Source organism: Temnothorax longispinosus, chromosome 11 (genome assembly GCF_030848805.1).
Source record: "Temnothorax longispinosus isolate EJ_2023e chromosome 11, Tlon_JGU_v1, whole genome shotgun sequence".
In the NCBI taxonomy this organism is placed as follows: Eukaryota; Metazoa; Arthropoda; class Insecta; order Hymenoptera; family Formicidae; genus Temnothorax; species Temnothorax longispinosus.
The window spans coordinates 5,894,284-5,908,685 of NC_092368.1; the positions used below are offsets into that span (position 1 = coordinate 5,894,284).

Genomic DNA, 14,402 nt, shown 5'->3' on the forward strand with positions numbered 1-14,402 from the left:
CCCAAAAGTATCTGCTTTGCTTATACAAAAACTTATATATTGATTAAGAAAGTACTATTCGATTCATTATTCATCATTACATATTCATTGTTAATGTATTGATTTAAAAAGTACTATTCGATTCATTATTCATCATTACATACTCATTGTCAATGCTTTGAGACAGTTTCGAAAAATAGATCAGTGTTAAATATTTTATTTTCATCTTAATGTTAATAAAACTGCCTAATATCTATGTATTATTCCGTGTTTTGCAAAAATTTTTCGAGGAAAATAATTTATAAATTATAACTATAATTATAATTAGAAATATAATTAAAGTATAATTTAATTATACAAATTCATTGCATATTACGGATTTTATATATTGCATGTTGTAAGGACATTTCATAGATCATCTTCGTTTGGTAATATTTTATGTGCAAAATTACAACGATCTATATGTAGTGTATATTTCTCATTATCATGGTGATAAAAACCGGCTCATAGATCGTCGAACGGAATAATAACACAGGTAAGTTAATAAAAAATAGATAAGTTAATAAATTAAACAACGCTTGACTCACCAATACCTGCACCGCGGCGAACGCAAGAACTTTGCGTCTGTAAAATAAAATTTTTTTTTTTTAATACATCTTTTTTTGAATACATCTTTTTTTAAATAAGTTATAAATTGCTACCTCGCGGTTATTTCGCGTCGACCGAGCCTTCCGAGCCTTCCAAACGTCCTCGTCTCTTCTCATTTCTCCACGGTGGATTTTTCACGAGAATCTCAGTATCGCAGGGATCTTCAAATCAAATAAATTAAAATCGAGGTTTCAAAATCCGCTAATTTAAAAAAATTCTATTAGTCAATAACTTTACTGATGCTTACTCCTGCTGCCATTATATAGACGACATTACCGCTGCACTCATACGCATACGTGCGCTCGCGCAAAACTCGGTTAATCACGATCGCGCTAATTACTGAAAACTGTGAAACGACTGTCGCGCGGCATTTTACACACGGCACTGCCGACATTAATCGCACGCGACGCGCACACTTACAATTATAGTTACGACGCGACGCGATAAAGGAATAACGCGGAAAAGGATGACGCGAGACGACGAGCGACGTTCGGCGACGCGACTTTCAGCGCAACGTATGAAGCCAAGATGGCGAGGAACATTCATAAATTGCGCGGCGAACTTCACGCGGCAGCCGCGACCCGACTGCCCCTAGCTGCACTTTCGTGCACCTTCCGTGCGCTTCGACTGGAAAGCAATTAATGTATGTACGCTTATATGCTTAGGGCGGCTATTATCTTAATGAGCAAATATATAAAATAGAACCGGGATTATATATATCTGCAAAATGAGATACCGAAAAATATGATCGCCGCCGCTCGTGACCGATTGCTCGATTCTACTTTATAACCGAAACATTCTAAAGTAGCGTTCGCACTAATAAACAATTTACCATTCGATCTTATTACGACGAATCTATTATTATTCTCACCCGATCATAACTGCGCACGCCCTTGCGATGAATTCGTACCAACGAATATTTCACCGATTTCCAATTTATTCTAACTCGCGAGCTGGCAGAACGAAATAGAAACGCTGGCCGACCATGGCCGCCGACAACTTTGATACCGAAAATACGATTATGAAGTCAAATTAATGACTGATTAATGTCTAACGGAAAATAATGTCCGAATGAGATTATTGATCACATGAAATTGCACTCGTAATACAGTTCGAATATTTTAAACTCGTAAAAAGCAAGCATTATATTGGCAAACAATTGATGCGCGTGTCGCGACTGACTTTCCGCTACTTGACTCGCGTATTACTCCGTGCCTTCAAACGAAAATGGCGGACGAACGCAATTAAATCGATGAAAAATTCCAAGCGCGACTCAAATTAAATATTTCGGCAAAAAAAATAATTATTTCTTGCAGCCCAAATTATCTTCGATGAATACTTATATAAGCTATTGTCACATATTTCGTGCCTCTCGTCACGTGAACTAGTTTTAGCTCAAAGTTTAAAGTAAAATATATATGATTAAATTATATGTATAATTCTGCTCGATTAAGAGAGGGCAAGTTTGATAGAGATATCGGATGTACATACGCATCCAAATACATTCAGTCCGATGAAAAACAATAAGCGCGAATCCCCGATACTCGTAGCCCGTAGGTTACAATTACAAAATTGTTGCCCTCGTCAAACGCATGTACGACCATTTACCATTTGTACGTGAATTTCCGATATTTATCGAATTTGTATGTTACCAACGCCGCATGTTTCTGCGAACTCGTATACACTGAATCCGGTATATATCCGATTTAATTACATGACTGCGGGTGCTCTTAAATCGCGGTCATTACATCGAATCGCACGCGCGCGCGTCATTCGCGAACGCGTGCAAATATGAAATCCGGTTGTTTGATCGGTCAATAAAACGTATCGCGCCGGCTGGGATATCGTGTTTTTCTCCCCTTCTCTTTTACCCCTTTGTCCCACGATACATCGTTCGTTAATAATTAAACGCGGTGACGAGGAGAACATTGTTTTAATCCTCTCATTACGCCCACAAGGACAGTGATCACCGCCGACCGCGGTCATTCATTGACAGACAAATCAATTGCGAGAGACAGAGAGAGAGAGGGGGGGGGAGGCATTATCGAGTTTCCGAAGGGTGCGAAATGGAAATAATAATATTTCGATAACATTCACACAAGCCTGCTGTGCCAGTTTGAATTCACATTTACATAATGAGCTTGGCACGAGCCTTTTCCGAACGACAATGATGAATACAAATCCAATAAATGGAGAAGGGATGAAAGGGCGCAAGAACTTCGGTTTCATATTTCACAAATTAACGTTGTTCCGTATTGTAATGCTCGCGTCTCAAATTTAACAAACGAGTGCAAACATTAACCGGATTACAAAATCACCTGTTTTTTTTTATAATAGATATAGAGTATTCAAGTAAAATTTTTCAAGCATTGCTTTGAGAAAAAGAAGCATACAGGCGAATACACAGTAAAAAATCGTGCGTCCAAATGTTAAAATTTCTTGTGTTACCAAGATTTGACTATTATTTCAATGTAAAATTAACATACAACAGCTATGTTATTATTTTCGTAACATTTTCATGTGTTATATTTATGTCAACGTGATAACTAACACTTTATGTATGTCATTTAGAAATTGAATATTATTTTGAGTTCTTTTAACATAATTATTTCAAAAAATAGTAAAAGTTTACAATAACTTACACAGCTCGGATTACTTTGACCTTGACATATGTTGTCAAGGACATAATACTGAGTAACTTTTTCTTATAACTTAGTCGGCGGTCGCTGCTTATTAAAAAGTTATAAACAAAAAAAGTTTCAAAAATATAGCAGCTATTTTGAGTATTAATGAACTGAAAGAATCTAAAGTATTTTTAAAAAATCTTACTTCATAAGTCAAGTGTATTAGATTGTGGACGTTGTATGTTATATTTTCAGGTCCGTAAATATCGGGAAATTTGTAAACAAATTTACGTAAAAGTTTATCTGCTACAGGCAAATTATGTTCCCATAATATTAAAGAAGGATTATTAAGTATTGTGATAGCCGTGTGAAGCATTAAAAAATGTTTGTACACGTTTGATGGCAATATATTCTTCAAAATTACAGGCCCGAAGTAAAGTAAGAAATGTCGATATTCAGTAGCTTTCCACTGTTTCAAATATTTTAAGGGTCTAGATCTTTTTGCGAATTCGTCTGGCAAGATTTTCATAAAATCTTCTAGTTTAGTAGAAATTTCTGTTATTTGTATGCCTGAAATTTGTACATTGAGTGGTCCATTTTGTATCCACAGCATAATAATCCTTCTTACTACGCCAAGATAAACACAATGCATGCTATCCAATGCAATGTTTGACACTAAGTTGAGATTTGGAATTTCTTTCAAAATTGTTTCTCCATGTTGATAATCTTCATATTCAAAATTTCTAAACTTATCATCTTGTCTTTGTGACGTCACAAAACCGTCCTTGTGCCAGGAACAACAATGACGTCATCATGACATATAGAATTATGACTTTTGAAAAGATGTCATTTTGACATCATTTTGACTTATGTGTTCTCCTTGGGAACATTATGCAATTAATGCATTCGCAAGGATTATTTTATCGCGCATGACTCGTCAATTTTTGCGTATAAAGCGGTTGAACTATATTCAGTAATTAATTACTTAAGCGGAAAACATATTTTTTTTAAGTATTATAATAAAATTTGATCTCTGATGTGTAAAATCGCATTGAACGCGTCATGCATTAATTCACTGTATGTCACATAACATAAGCAAAATATGTAATATTATCACGAGTTATCACGACAGATAATTATCCTATGAGATTATATTAACTGATTAATTAAGTTAAAAAAAAAGATAAATTATTTTTTTAGAAATGTCTTTTTGGAGTCTTACGTTACTTTAGATTATTTCACTTAATTCTATAATCTTAATCATCTTAAAGCATTCTAATCAAATAGAGTTCATCCAATCATCTTGCACACCCACACAAAGAAGGTACACCTTCTAGTAAAGGCATCCAACCCTTTCAGGAAAGTTTAAACCTGCGAGCGTTCCCAAATCCAACCAATCTGGACGACTTCCATCGACCATATGATCACGTTCCATCGTGGGAGATCCAGCAAAGTCGCTTCGGATGCGTACGCATCCGGCGTTCTATGCCATACCATCGAGCGCATGCGAACGCTGGCTAAAGACAGGAGCAAGCGGAAGCTTGCTCCAACGTCGTCCTCCAGCGTCTAACGTCTTATAATCAAAGGTGTCTTGCATGCAACGTGCGCAGCGAGTGAATTCGTTGATAGCGTGCTGGACACGTGGTCGTCTTCTTCGTCGGCATGGAGACTAGCGACTCGATGCCGCCAGAAATGGAGTCACCCGGCGAGGACATTATGCTGATCGAGACCGTGAAGAGAATAGTGACGCGTGGAGAGCGCAACGAGTCGGAGGGAACCGACGAGGATTTCTTTTTGATGTCGCAGGACCAGTCAGTGCAGTATCCCGAGGGAACGGTATCTGCAACAGAGGTAACGTTAGCGTGGATGCACCTCTGCAGGATATGCGCTAACGCGAGCAATCACATGATACCCATCTTCGAGGGCGACGGAGCGGAGCATGACTTGTCCAGCAAAATAATCAAGTACTTGCCGATACACGTGTGTACAGTAAACGCCGAAATTTCAGTTCAAGTACCTCGGTGAACGACGCGTTGGTCATCTACTGATTGCTTTTTACAGGTATCCGAAAGCGACACTCTGCCGTTGCAACTGTGCGAGAATTGCGCCAACATCCTGATAGCCTGGCACGATTTGCGCGAGGGATGTCTAAGCGCGGAGATAAAGCTGCTGGCAATGCAGGATACGCAACTGCGAAATAAGCAGCAGGTAAACAAATGCATGAGGTTAAGGAATCTCTGTTTAATGGCTCGTCTACAATAGCTGTAAAAGTATGCAGTAAGTCGTGAGCAGTAAGCTATTGACCAACCACAGTCGATTATTATTCTTGAATTGTAAAAATCCCATTAGTCAACAGCTTACTGCTTACGTCTTACTGCATACTGTTGCGGCTATTGTAGACGAGCCATAATATTACGAAGCTAATTAGCGAGTCAGCTATGTTCCTATTGCATTCTGAGATCTCAAATAAAACATGATAACATGTATAAGATAAAGAGGATTTATATTGCCATATTTACCTTTTCAGAATTTAAGTATTTAACTCTCAAGTCCCTCTCTTTGTTGTCGCATCGTATTCATCAAGCTTCTTTAATCCATTAATCCTGACTAATTTTATATCCTAGAAAATGTGTTTCTCCGGACGCGCTTTGTCTTATTCCATTCTCCTGCATCCTCTCTCATACTCGAGTTTCTTTTTACAATCCTTTGTCTCCTCATGCATCTCTCTCTCTCTCTGTAAGTACACAATATTCTAATTATATATTCTTTACAAATGTTTTGCAGTATTACAACCCTACTTCTTTGGATAATTTAGAAGTTACTACGCCGATGCTTACGACAGCCAGCACGACCATTGAATCTAATATTACAAACCCACTGGTAAGTACGATAAAACTATAAGAAATAATCCTTTTACATTAAGTAATTGAAACTCCTTATTGCAGCCAAATCAACAGGACAATGACAAAAACGAAGCGTGTGATTCAGAAAAAATTAATAAATCCAACAGGTAATGATTTCGTATTTTCATAATTTGTTAATTATACAAAAAGCACAAAGTTCTCTGTCTCTGTCTCTCTTGCTACCTGTTCTCCGTTTATACGATCCGTCTGCTCATGATCGCCGTATTTCTAGCATGTAGATAATAGAATATTAGAATATAATGAAAATAGAATAAGTGCCACATGTAGAACTTTTTAAACATTTCCCGTGTATCTCACGAAAAGATGGAAACTGTTCGACATTGAATACACACGAGCAATCGTGACACGCGTCGTAACGAAATGTGAAACTCTCGCTAAGCCATTAAAAAAAAGAACGATTTACTGACGTTGGGTACGCCAAGAAAATTTTTGCGACAGCTTAACGAAAGATTTCGAGCAAAGTGAAAGGGAATGCGCCGGAACAGCCCCGGGATGGTTGACTTTAACGATTACCTAGAAAACTGAGCGGCTGTGATAACCGAAACTCGAAATCGCAATCGTCCGCTGCGTCGTGCCACGCAATCACGAAACCTGGAGTCAAGTTTCGGCTATTTTGCAGGTCGTGCGGCGTCCGGATACCGTTTAGAGTGTCCCCGGACACGCCGAAAGCATTTTGGAAGCCATACAGGAAACAATGCCAGTCGAGAATGCGCAACCTGACAAAGCCGAGCGCGACGGCCGAGGACTCCGACTCGGGCTGGATCGCCGTCATGGACACGATGCACGATCACCCGTCTACCGTGTCTGAGCAGCTGGAGAGTAACGATCAGTCCGTCGAACCGAAGGAAGAGTATGTCGCGCCGCTGTATTCCGATAGCGATGAGGACAGTAAAGAACTGTGCCGAGTGCCGAGAACTGAACGATGCGCCGAGTGCGGTAGATGTTTCAAGCTAAAGGACTCGTTATTGCGACACATGAGGATCCACAAGGCAGAGTATGTCACGACGCAACGCTCTGTAAAAAATTCCGACTGCGACGAGGATAGCGACGAGCTTCGGACGATCACTGTCGCATGCGAGGAGAAGATAAGCGAGAGAGATCAGACCTTGAATGACAATTCGACACATTTGGTACTTGACGATGAAAAGGACAGTAAAGAACTGTGCGAGATCCCTGGAAACGCGTTGCACAGAGAGGAGACGTTCCGATGCGCCGAGTGCGGTAGATGTTTCAAGCTAAAGGACTCGTATTTGCGACACATGAGGATCCACAAGAACGAGCGGCCGTTTACCTGCCACGTGTGCGGCAAACAGTTCCGCGACTCCGGCGGGCTGACCAGGCATCTCAAGGACGTGCACGCGAAGCTGAAGAACTTCACGTGCGACCTGTGCAAGAGATCGTTCGCATCCAAGGCGACGCGGGAGGATCACCGGCGCACCCACACCGGCGAACGGCCGTACGTCTGCGACTCGTGCGGGAAGACCTTCAAGTCCAAGGCGTCCCTGTATATCCACAGCAAGCTGCACACCGACGTGTTTCCGCACGCGTGCTCGTACTGCAACAAGCGGTTTCGCCGGCGACAGGAGGTGCTGGCACACGTGACCACGCACACCGGCGAGAAGAATCACGGGTGCGACGTGTGCGAGAGGAAGTTTCGGGTCAAGTCTGAATTGGCGCGGCACAAGCTCATCCATTCTGAGAACAAGCCGTTCGTCTGCGTCAAGTGCGGTCTCGCTTTCCGGCAGAAGCGCTACCTGAACAATCATCTCAAGAGCCGGCACAAGGAATCTCTGCGAGCGTCCTAACGATAAGGGGCATTATTAACGGTAGAAATTTACCCCGAACGCGCAACATCGTTCTCCCCTTCTCTGTCTCTCTCCTTCTCTGTATAGATACGGTCCTTCGTCATCGACCTACCAGCGACGAAACCGACTCAAACCTGCCGCCTTTGTTGTTTTTCCAGGTGCGAGCTGACAGAGGAGAGATCTTTCGCGACATACCGCTCCTCGTATAGTGCTGCACTGTGGACGAATAACGCCACGATAAAGTACGAAAGCATTCCAACGAGAAGCACGACGCTGATTGCAGAAAACGTTAAAGAAATTTTAAAAAAAGAGACACGTGATTCGTCGAATAACTGCAACGCAGTAAAATGCGACGAAAAAATAGACTCGAACGTCTCAAGATATAAAGAAAAAAATAAATTGACAGTTCTACAGTCAACGAGTAACTCTGTAAAGAACTATACTTGCGATAACTGCCGACGTGTTTTCAAAAGAAAGCACCATCTAATACGCCATATGACAGGCTGTAAACATCACGATTCAGCCAACGAAGAATATTTGTCAAGAACACGTACTAAGGTAACAGAAAAGAAAAAGAAGATAGATGACAGTATGAGAAAAGAAAAGAACCGGTTGATGGAAAATATTAAGAGCGCAAGCGACAACGAAGAACCTTACCTTTCATCAGTAAAATTATTGGGAAAACGATCCAGAATTTATCCATGCGGCTATTGTGAACACATTGCGGAGAAGAGGAAACTGTTAAAAGCCCATCTGGTGGAGGCACATCCCGAGGTCGCGAAGAGGAATCGGAAGTCCTTCGTAGCCACGGAGACAGTGATGCGTGCCCGAATGGAACATGACGGTAAAGTGTACTACCATTGCAACGAGTGCGGCAAAAACTTAAATTCGCCGTACACCTTCTACTGGCACCTGCGCATCCACACGGGCGAACGGCTGTTTACCTGCCACCTCTGTGGCAAGCGATTCCGCGTGAATCAAGGTTTGGCACGGCACCTGAAGGAGACCCACGCCGGCATCAAGAACGTGCCATGCGATCTGTGCGGCCGTATGTTCTCAACGCGGCGCAACGTTGAGGACCACAGGCGCATCCACACGGGCGAGCGGCCGTACGTCTGCAACGTCTGCGGAAAAACGTTCAAGCAAAAGGCCTCCCTCTTCGTGCATAATCGTACGCACACGGACGTGTTCCCGTTCAAGTGCAGCTACTGCGGCCAGACCTTCCGCACGCGGCCGCCGCTGATGTTGCACATCACCAAGCACACCGGCGAGAAGCCGCACGCGTGCGACGTGTGCGGCCGTCGCTTTCGTATCAAATACGAGCTGAAGCGACACCGACTGATCCATTCCGACGAGAAACCCTGGCGCTGCACCGAATGCAGCCTCTCGTTCCGCCAGAAGCGCTACTTAGTTAATCATAAGAAACTCAACCACGAGCCGCCACGCAATTCGGCCGTCCCCCAAGTAACGGGCTGACTCTCTTTTCAGATGGACGCGTCGAATGTCGAAAGACGAATCGGAGAGACGTGCACGAGTCAGCTCGCCAAGGAATGAGCAGTCCGATATGGAAGGACACATTAATGTCGAGAAAACTCGATCAACGGTATCCAGCGAGAAATGTCTTGCATCAACGCATCTTGGCGATTTTGAAGAGAAGTTAGAAAGAGACCATTCGGCAGATTCTCATCCCAACTTTGAGCAAACGCAGAAGTCTCAAGAAAAATCTATGATGAACTCTCAAGGATGTACGGAACGATCGAAAAGATTATCGGAACAACGTGCCGAATTAACTTGCTCGAGGACGATGGTGGAGAAGAAATGCACCCCTTACAAGTGTGAGGAGTGCGGGAAGGTCCTTTCCACGTCGTACAATCTGCTAATTCATCGCAACATTCATGCCGGCGTGCGACCCTACATCTGTTCCATTTGCGACAAGAGCTTTCGATCGACGTCTGGTTTGAACAGGCATGTGCGGTACGTCCACGACGGTGTTAAAAATTTCGCCTGCGACGTTTGCGGGCGTCATCTCGCCTCGAGAGCGTCGAGGGACGAGCACAGACGCACTCACTCCGGCGAGAGGCCCCACGTGTGCGAGACCTGCGGTAAGTCCTTCAAGCAGAAGGCGTCCCTGCACGTGCACCGACTCTACCATTCTCAGGTCCTGCCGCATCGTTGTGTTCTATGCGACCGCGGTTTCAGGAGGAAGCAGGAATTGGATAAACACGCATCCTGGCACTCCGATCGAAAGCCATACGCCTGCGATATTTGCGACGAGCGTTTCCGCAGCAAAGGTTGCGTCACCCGTCATCGGCGCACTCATACCAATCAGCGCTTGCACATTTGCGCGATTTGCGGCGCCAGATTCGCTCAGGAGCGATATCTGAAGAGACACTGTGGCAGTTTACACACAGCTGTATGCACGTAAAGATGAAACATCGAATTTGTTTGTCTCTGGATGTGTCCGGACGAATGTAGTCATGAAACGTTTGCCAATCGTTAAACTCGAGGCCACTAAATTCGACTAGTATGTTCGAACAAATCTATACGATCCGCGAGAATTGGAAATATTCGAATTAAATCATAAATACAGAAGATGGCAAAAATGATGAAGACAAAATCAGACAGAAGAAATCCATGATAGAATCAATTTTTGCAAATCATACAAGAGCATGTATCCACGTGGAGAGACTATTGTAAATATGTTCCTAAAACCAAAGAAACACATGAATTTGAATTAATTGTTCAAAGGCTTACGACTGGTTAAAACATTGCGTGAGAAAGAATGATGATGAGAAATACTACTGTGAATGGAAGATCTTATATTGTCATTGCATATATACGTAAAACCGTTTTGTGTAAAATTTGAAAAATAAAGTTTGATAAGAAATAATTGTTGAGACTCGACTTAAGATGACATCCACAAACATTCTCAAAAACCATGCTCTCGGTTTCCATCTATTTAGAATTAGATGAAGAACAAAATAAGAAGAACTAAATATCCCTTAATTTTACGGAAAAATCGTTAGCACTGATTTATTTCTATTTTCTGTATCCGTATCGAATGGAAGGGAATCTCATGCATTAAGGAAAATTACGTAAAAATTATTAATACTTCCTTTGAAATTAAAATAAAGTAATTTTAAATTTTAACAAGAATATAGTAGAAACCAAGAAAACAAATAAACAAGTAAAGGTTGATTAAATGACACTAAAGAGAGAGTACATGGAATAACTAAAAAACAGTAGTGCGATTCTGAAACCTTGGATAAAAAGAGAGATCTTTAATATCTGACATTTCTCGAGTTCGGCAAATAACACCAGCAGAACTGAGCAAAGGAAATTGTAAGTAAATTTCATGAAATTAATCTTACAATTATTAGAGAGAACTTAACAAGTGCATATGTTAAACTTTAAAAAGATCGAAAATTTTCAATTTCACTCATATTGTTTAGAGACGAAATTTTCTTGCAAACTTCAAGATTTTATCATGTAAATATGTATACGTATATATAACAGACTAATTTACTAAAATATACGTTTCTTAAATATCCTGTGCACAGTATACGATATATAGAAAATATATAATGTGATAACAGAAATATAAATTTAATAACAAATTTAATAACAAATGGTTACTTTTTATTTTTACAGATTGAAGAATCAGATCGTCATCCCCGATCGGCTAATCGCCCACAGTTATTCTCGGCAAGCATATAAAATGGTAGAATATAGAAATAAAAATAATCCAATTCAAACTAAAACGTCCAATATAATCGATGGAAATTCGGAGAGTACTTTTTCTTCCGCAGATAATATCGATAACAATAAATTAACCGAACATTTGTCTCCTACAAGTACATCTCATCAAATATCCTCTTCAAATGAATTGCCAAATGACACGAAGAAGAAAAGTACAGAAGACAAAGGTACTACTCTTGCTAGTCAGACGCGAGCAAGAAGTTACACGAAAAAGACAAAAGCTACATTATATACACAGCAAGAACACGCAGCGGAAGTGAACGAGTCTAATGAATATTTGGAGAAGAGCGTCAAACAGTCCAAAACCAAAAAGGCTGCCTCCACCAGCCCGGCGATGGTCTGCAAATTTTGTAACAAGAAATTTCGCTCGCGGAAAAGCTATTGGGCCCACGTACGCACGCACTCGGACGAGAAATCGTACACGTGCCACATATGCGGAAAACAATTCGTTCAGAGCGGTAGTCTATATTATCACCTGAAACACGTGCACGATGGCGTGAAGAATCACACCTGCGATATATGCGGCCGCAGCTTCGCCATGAAGACCGCCATGGAGGATCATCGACGTATCCATACCGGTGAACGCCCATACGTGTGTCACACTTGTGGCAAGACGTTCAAAACCAAGGCATCTCTCTACATACACAGCAAGATCCATACGGATGAATTTCCATACCAATGTACCTATTGCGCCAAAAGGTTTCGCTGGAGACAGCAAATGCTGGGTCACCTGACAGTACATACGGGTGAGAAAAATCATATGTGCGACATATGTGGCAAGGGTTTCGGCGTGAAGAACGACCTGACCAGGCACAAACGTGTTCATTCCGAGGAAAAGCCGTACAAGTGTAATCAATGCGGCGTCAATTTCGGCCAGAAACGTTATCTCAAAAGTCACGAACGCTTAAAGTTACACTGAGAAAAACATTGGTTGAAAAACACAAAATGTGTTTCATCCTACTAAAATATTTAGTCCGATATGTTCAACTAAACAAAAATTAATTGGTTAAACTAAACATTAGTTGAATTAACTAATTCTTGATTAAAATATTTTGATGGTTGACATGAATGAGCTATACCTTTTTTAGTGCAAAATTGTTGAATCAATAATTAATCAATCAACAATTATACAAGTTTAGTCCATACAACCAATTTTTTTTCTCAGTGTAGGAACGTGTAGAAGTTCAAATCAAATTGAGTCCGATTAGTCTTGTCGAGCTGAGTTGGAGTAAATAAAAAATGGATACCTAATACAAATCGGATAATACAAATGTTCCTAATATTAAAGAACTTAAACTGTTCGAAAAAAATGATAATTCCAATGATATTCGCGCAAACATATTTGAGATACTTACAGGGTAGTCTGTTATTGATGTTACAATTAGAAAGATAATAATTCTAAATGGAAAAATATATAATAGAATTACATTATATAAAGTAGAATCTTTTTTTATATAAAGCTTTACTTTGGAAAATAAGTATTATTCTGTTTTAAATTTATTTTTCAATAATAATATGCCATAATAATAATTATATAAATAATTAATACTTGTAATTATTAATCAGTCATAAATTCTAATTGTAATTAGAAATTAATAATTCTGATTCATTGACAAATAATTATTTTTTCTTTTTTATAAATAATAATTATATAAATTAATCTTTAATATTCTGAATTTTTAAATCTAATATTTAGAAAAAGCATTCGTATATGAATAACTTTTCAGCATATTTTTCTTCATGTAGAATTATCCTTTTTCTATTTGTATCTATAAATAACGGAGGATGTAATATAATGTAGCATATGTGTGTGTGTGTGTGTGAATAGGTTTCTTATATATTATTTCTAAACATGCGCTAATAATATAACGCGATGCAAGAATGTAATACATGAGGATATTTTGAAATTTCACACATACTGTCAGTAAGTCGAAAATATATTTTTATCGTAAATAAACGCGAGACTTTTGGACATATGACAACTGTATTTTATTAATTTCATTAAAAACTAATGTTTTAGAAAATATTCTGAAATAGAATATTATTTATACTGATGCTAAGTTTTACATTACACTTTATGTATTATGCATATGATTGTAGAATAAATCAATTCCATGACTTATTGTGATATTTTAAAATAGATCTTTCTTCGTAATTACTATTAAATAAGTCGTAATAGATGAGTGTGTATATTACATATAAAATAAAAAAAAGATACTATATAAAACTTTGTAAATGAAAAGTGATCAAAGAACAGAAGTTTATGGTTAATTTTTATTAAGAACCAGTACACTTCAAACATTTTTTTTACATTACTATCATGTCTACTTCTTAATAAAATATTAAAAAAGAATTGCGTTTTATTTAGACTTTTTATATAACTTGTGGGGCCGCATGTGCCTCTATAGTCTATCTAGTCTATCAAGATACCACCACACTAATTAATTAACCGCACGCGGACAAAATACGCTTTCTCGCGAACGCTCGGCCGCGCCGACTTAGATATATGTATAAACAAATTCGACTCATTTTCATCAAATTTATCTCATTTTGAGACACAAGGAAAAACCATGCTATGAAATGGCGTAAAAAACTATTCTAAAATTTATGGCATTATAGAAACAACGAAGTAAAAGGAAATAATTTAAATATTATTTTTATCA

General features: G+C 39.6%; 3 protein-coding genes and 1 long non-coding RNA gene across 5 annotated transcripts in view; 3 read left to right on the forward strand and 1 right to left on the reverse strand.

The window, feature by feature from the left end:
* Positions 1-6,025, reverse strand: part of LOC139821575 (uncharacterized) — a 120,974-nt gene extending 114,949 nt beyond the window's left edge. The window contains exons 1-5 of the long non-coding RNA XR_011734289.1: positions 5,771-6,025; positions 5,269-5,441; positions 1,499-5,091; positions 681-788; positions 567-603 (exon numbers count right to left, since the gene is read on the reverse strand). This is a non-coding gene — a long non-coding RNA (uncharacterized lncRNA). The remainder of the gene's footprint in view (positions 1-566; positions 604-680; positions 789-1,498; positions 5,092-5,268; positions 5,442-5,770) is intronic.
* On the forward strand, positions 4,914-8,071 carry LOC139821562 (uncharacterized). The gene is made up of 5 exons (XM_071792707.1): positions 4,914-5,231; positions 5,313-5,459; positions 6,036-6,131; positions 6,197-6,261; positions 6,795-8,071. The coding sequence occupies exons 1-5, from the start codon at positions 4,914-4,916 to the stop codon at positions 7,978-7,980; spliced, it is 1,812 nt and encodes a 603-aa protein (XP_071648808.1). The 3' UTR covers positions 7,981-8,071.
* On the forward strand, positions 8,071-9,456 carry LOC139821570 (uncharacterized; the record flags this gene model as incomplete). The annotated part of the gene is made up of 1 exon (XM_071792719.1): positions 8,071-9,456. A coding segment is annotated over one exon (1,386 nt), but the record flags the coding sequence as incomplete, so codon positions are not given.
* A 25-nt stretch (positions 9,457-9,481) lies between these two features.
* LOC139821567 (uncharacterized) lies at positions 9,482-13,715 on the forward strand. Of its 2 annotated transcripts, XM_071792716.1 has the most exons (3): positions 9,482-11,322; positions 11,632-11,701; positions 11,790-11,807. In XM_071792716.1, the coding sequence occupies exon 1, from the start codon at positions 9,482-9,484 to the stop codon at positions 10,403-10,405; it is 924 nt and encodes a 307-aa protein (XP_071648817.1). In that variant the 3' UTR covers positions 10,406-11,322; positions 11,632-11,701; positions 11,790-11,807. The 2 variants fall into 2 exon arrangements, with proteins under 2 accessions (XP_071648817.1, XP_071648816.1); XM_071792715.1 differs by having other exon boundaries at positions 10,404-11,322; positions 11,632-13,715.
* Positions 13,716-14,402: the final 687 nt, after the last annotated feature.